Raw genomic sequence first — 5912 nt, 5'->3', positions numbered from 1 at the left:
GATGTTACAAGTTTTGATGGAATATGAATTAAGGGATGGTATTAGAAGTAATTCATATTTAGTTGTAGTATTTTCTTAGCCCCTAAGTTTGTTAGAGGGTATTTTAGTATTTTATCCTATTCTAGTAACCCTAGTTTTAGCTTATAAATAGGGTGACAATCATTGTAACTTTTATCATGTTTTGTAGCCGTCATTCTCTTAATAGAATATTCATCATTCATTCTACCTTTGCACCAACAGTTATGTAATCAGTTTCAATTTATTTGAAAAATTCTTTATCACAAGAAAGTTTTCAAATTGAAGCTTGGCCAAATTTTGGCTGAACCTTAACTATAAAAGCCATCTTTTTACCCAAAAGCAAATCAAGCTCGTCAGGATAAACCATGTGATCATCTTCTCCATCCTAGTAATGGAATATTAAAATATTCCGCAAAACAGATACCCATATATCATTAAAAATGAATACAACATAGTAAATTTATACCGCTAACATTGACTTAGGCATATTATCAGTTGTCTTTCCAATAATTTTAGCATAATCAGCATCCCAAAACACAAATCGAAACTTTGAATCACCATTAATAATGTACATCTCTACTTTGTACCTTTTATATCAAACAAATAATATTATCGGGTGATATAAATAACAAAATATTAGATATAAATATAGTAAAAAGACTAAAAATGCCTTTAAAAAATCAAACTTTGGTATAGCTTGTTTGACATCTTCTCCACATGCACACTTATAGGGATTATTAAGATCACTTGCTTTTAATGAACACATTATGCATCCATAATAAAACCAACCATATTTTGATACAACAAACTTCAAAGTAGTCACTACAGTAACATAAAGCGTCTCCTAAATACAATCCAAAAATATAAGACATATTCAGAACATAATAATATAATATAAACTTGTTGCATTTAGAGTACACAGTCTATAATATACATGTTTGACCTTGCATAACTGACTTAAGGACATGTATTTGGCCTTATGAACAAACTTCTCAATTAGGGTATATTGTGATGCCCCTGACCAATTAGATAAAGATCTTGATGACCACCTTCTCAATATGTTCGTCTGTGGGTAATCTATAACATTTAACATAATTTAATGGTATATATGAACTTTCACAAATAAAAGATAATATTTTGAAATGGATCTAAGTTAGATATCTATTACTTATACAAAAATTCTTTAATATCAGGAATATCTTCGTTAATCATCAATTTAGAATCACTCAATCTATTTGAAACTGTAAACTATAAACAACATTATGGTATCAGTCTCATGATTGATGGATTCAAATATGTATGGAAAAAAACCATACATATAAAACCTTGACAATCCTTTATCATTGCATGTGTGAGAACAATTTCAATATCGCCACTGTTATTGGCATCATTGTAGTAATCCAAAAACTTAGATTCATAGATTTCCCATAAGGTGCAGTTAATATGATTACCATTGTTTTGAATCATGAAAATAAAATATTAAGTGTAGGTTTATTGGATATGGATTACAATAAAAATTACACATAAAACATGCAGAATGTTAAAAGAAATAAATTACTTCAGGTCTTTAAGCTTCAATGACACAAAAGTTTTTTTCTCTAGTGTGTTGGATTCGATGTTGTTTATCTCATAAAGAACACCAATAACAATTGCAATTAATGGTAAATACATTTATAATTTTGTAGTATAATTATAATAGAAAATATAGATATTCTATAATTATATGATCTTCAAGCCTATTAAGTTCGCATTTGCCTCTAAGGATCTCATCAAAGTCTTTATAAAAGAAACTTTGGGGGGGGGGGGGATATTTTGAATATCAATAGCTTTAAGAGTCGTATACCACCAAGGAACACAATTTTTTTTGGAATGATCGCAGAATTTCCACTAAAAATCATTCTCATAAACAATTCCGTTGTTGATTATGCAAGTCATATTCTCCTTAATCCTTTCTTTTCATTTAGGTGTATGATCATGACAGATCAAAACTTGTATCATGTCACCCTAAATAAAGATTCGAAGTAGTGTAACATTATCAACTATTTACTTAATGCATAAATATGAATGAAAAGGTAATATTGAAATTTTATACCACTGCAACCATTTAAAGCATCTCCATATGCTAAATTCCCTTACTGTTGATTATGCTCCATGCATCAATATTTTGAAACGCAAGCCGTCATGTTTCTTTTGAGTTGTTATGCCTTTTATGCAATCTAATCTTTGACTCATTGTCACTACAACAAAAATACAGTTAAGAAACATTAACTATGTTGAATATCAATAGATTATAATGAAAACGTACAAATAATTTAATCAAAATGGATAACCCATTTAGCAAAATGCAGTGTTAAAAAACCAAAACACATGGACAAATAATGAAAACTGAAGAAGATGAACTTTACAAAAAAAACTATGAATTTGTATGAGATAATCGATCCAAACTACAATGGAAAAGAATAATGAAACTAACCAAAAACACTGAATGAATACCAAAGCAGTGAAAATGCTAAGAACCTGGATTTGCAGAGGAGTTGTAGAATGACGGAAGAGGGGACGAAGAGGCAGATGAGTGAAAGCAGACTTGTATGGAAGGAATAAACAAATTGGCAACCTAAGGATTTAAACTACTCCCTCCGTTCCTTTTTAAGTGTCCATTTCTTGTAAAAAAATTGTTTCTTTTTAATTGTCACTTGCAAAGTTCAAGGTAATATTAATTACAATTTTGTCAAAATTATCCCTAGGTAATTATTACAGAGAGAGAAAAAGTAAAATAAATGTAATATATAATTAAGGGTATTATAGGTAAAACAAGAATTATTATTTGAAAAGTAATAATAATGATTAGTTTCCTTGGTATGTGTAAAAAGTCAAAAAAATGAAACTTAAAAAGGAACGGAGGGAGTAATAATCAGGGAATCCAAAGGTTTTACTGAGTATTCCTAATGTAAGTTTAAGGAAGATGTACGTTGGAATAAACATTTGGGACTGTCAGTATTTATTAGTAGGAATACATAATTATGGATGGAAAATTATAATTAGGATTATGAAATTAACTCTCTAAATTGGTTTAATCAAGGGGAAAATTTAATTTTGGTAGTAGTTAATTTTTATATATTAAAAGTAGATATCGCAATTATGTGTCACTAAATACCTTTTTCATATGGTGACTCTTCATTTTCTTTTTTTGGAATTGGTGTCATTATTATAACAAGTAAGGGATTGTTGTAATTAATAACAATAAAGAGTTAATAGAAAGTATCACTCACTTTAAAAGTCCATATATAGTTACATCCATTAACTCAACAAAAGAGCTAAAGAGGATAAAATGTTATATAAAAAAGTGTGATGATCTCAAGTTTTATGTCACTTGTCTCCTCCACACTCCCTCACGTCGATGTCACCACCAACAACGTCAACTCTAGCTCTGACTCAAAGGCGTGGGCGTAGAGGCACTAGTGGTGACACTTAAACACTTAACCACACATGGCGGTAGCCGTTGCTCCTATTTTTAAATAGTTGTTACGTAAGTTTGTTTTTTGAATTCAGATATAAACAGTGGTTCGTGAAGTGTTGCAGGAAGCAATCAGAAATAGGCAACGCTTGTGATGTGATGCAGTAGGCAAAAAGTTGTAACATTTAGTAAAAAGTATTCTTGAAAGAGCGTGTTTAATCAAGTGTCGCAAACTTGTGAAACAACACTACTTGACCTATAAATTAATCATTTCGGTTTCAGAAAAATACATAAGAAAAGTACACTTTTCACTATAAATTCCAGATTTTTTCTTTCCTACAATATAGTTTTTATCTATCTTGTGCAAACTCGAAGTAGGATGAATTATCCTGAGTACTCTTGCGCGTTGATTCTAAGACATTTAAGAATGTTTGAAATACTATTAGGGAAGTGATTGTGTTACAACTTAAGTTTGTATTCATTCAACTTAGAAGCATTATCTAACATATTTTTGATAACTCTATGTATTATTTAGCAATTATTATTATTATTATTATTATTATTATTATTATTATTATTATTATTATTATTATTATTATTATTATTATTATTATTATTATTATTATTGTTTATTTATTTATTTACATATGCTTCCTCATTAGATCTAGACTCTTTTAACTTTTCTTTATAAGTACTAGATTCTCTTAACTAATAAATTAATGGTTATTATATTTCTGGGTACATTAGAATAATCTAAATATATAATCCATAATTGAATAACAACCTGCAGTGGAGTTTGACCATTAATTTGTGGCAAATATAAATACTAAAGCCAAAAAGGAAAGACACCAATGAAACCATGCCTCAAAGAACGAATCTCTCTTTCTTTCACAACCCAGATTTCAAAATGCAGCAGCAAGACCCTTCTGAAATTTCCTTCGAAACATTTGGTATTAATCATGATAATCTTCCCTTTAGTACGATTGATTTCTCACCGAGTTCACAGACAGTGTTGTCTAAGAACTCGACGAAGTCATCTCGAATTGAAGAAGTATTGCAGAATAATAAGATGGATCAAAAGTCATATATAGGTGTAAGAAAAAGGCCTTGGGGGATGTTTGCTGCAGAGATCAGAGATACAACAAGAGGAGGAAGAAGGGTTTGGCTTGGAACTTTTGATAGTGCTGAAAAATCTGCTTCGAAATAATAAACTTCAAGGTTTCCAGTAGTTTGAGTATATCTTTGCTGTTACAAAAATGGTTTGACACATTCATCATTTGAACTAATAAACTTTTGATAATGAGATTCAAGCCTAATACAATTTGAATCACTACAATTTAGCTGGTACAGCTTCTCAGTTTAATTTAGTTTATTACACTTCACATAGCAATCTTATACATTTGCACCGCCATCTTCACAACAATGCATGCATCTAAAAGAAGAACAAGCTAGTTTACATCATTTTCTACCAGAGTATGACAGTAGATATCTAACATGTTGTCTGATAAAACCCAACAATATAGTATGAATTAATTAATTAGAATTTTACACCTTACCTAATTAGGGTACTTATTTTTTAATGTTATACTACTTTTTTTTAATTACAAAGATGATTTTTAAAAATCATTTCTGAAAAAAAAGAAGTTAGAAAACATTGATCGCTAGCAGTATATTTAATAAAAACAAGCTACAAAATAAGGCTAGAATAGGAAATAAAACAACAAAAGAGATTAAAACCCAGATTTTTTTACTCTCCCAAATAATCCATGCAAGCCAGCACCTTCAGACTATTTAAATTGAAACTTGAAGCTACAAGAAGAAAGAAATTGATCACACAACAAATACAATTATATATACATCATATTCACTATTATTATAAGTAAATATGATTTTTTTTTATCATTTAACAATCGATGTTTTTGACCTATATATATAAATTAAATTAGATACATCACTATTAGATGAATAAAATAAAAATCAATGTTAGTCATAACAATTACCGGATGATGTACCACAACAAAAATATCTAACTGAGCACTTAAAAAGCCATCATAATTCGCATTAGGATGCTTAACAATAGAAAAAGTCAAACAAAACTTCAGCAATTTTATAAAAAATTGAGTGTACAAAATTACCAATATACAAAATTTAGCATATTTTAGCGTCGAGGAGGATAACAACTAAGAGTGTTTGGCCGCCCTATCTCATTTTCTTTAGGTGACAAAGCATTCAACTTCTTTTCCATTTAAAAAAAAGGAAAAGTTCGAATATACAAGTGATATAAGGAAGGAATTCACTAAGCTGAAAAATATTTCTAGTGACACCGTCCATACTGACGCACCAAGCAGCAGGCACACCCTTTGTACTTGTGAGTAATCAGGCGATTAACTCTGTTGCTCATTTAGGAAAAGAACAAATTTGAAAATTGAATAGCCAGTCT

General features: G+C 29.6%; 1 protein-coding gene across 1 annotated transcript; it reads left to right on the top strand.

The window, feature by feature from the left end:
• The first annotated feature begins 4331 nt into the window (after nucleotides 1-4331).
• On the top strand, nucleotides 4332-4679 carry LOC127094068 (ethylene-responsive transcription factor 1B-like). Its single transcript, XM_051032938.1, has one exon. It carries the CDS (start codon nucleotides 4332-4334, stop codon nucleotides 4677-4679), a length of 348 nt encoding a protein of 115 aa, XP_050888895.1.
• Nucleotides 4680-5912: the final 1233 nt, after the last annotated feature.

This window comes from Lathyrus oleraceus, chromosome 6 (assembly GCF_024323335.1).
Source record: "Lathyrus oleraceus cultivar Zhongwan6 chromosome 6, CAAS_Psat_ZW6_1.0, whole genome shotgun sequence".
NCBI classification, from domain to species: domain Eukaryota; kingdom Viridiplantae; phylum Streptophyta; class Magnoliopsida; order Fabales; family Fabaceae; genus Lathyrus; species Lathyrus oleraceus.
The sequence above is the reverse complement of the archived record's forward strand: the minus strand, read 5'-3'. Positions and strand labels throughout refer to the sequence as shown.

Coding starts and splice junctions, on each gene's coding strand:
- LOC127094068 (XM_051032938.1), top strand. CDS start 4,332: ATGCCTCAAAGAACGAATCTCTCTTTCTTTCACAACCCAGATTTCAAA.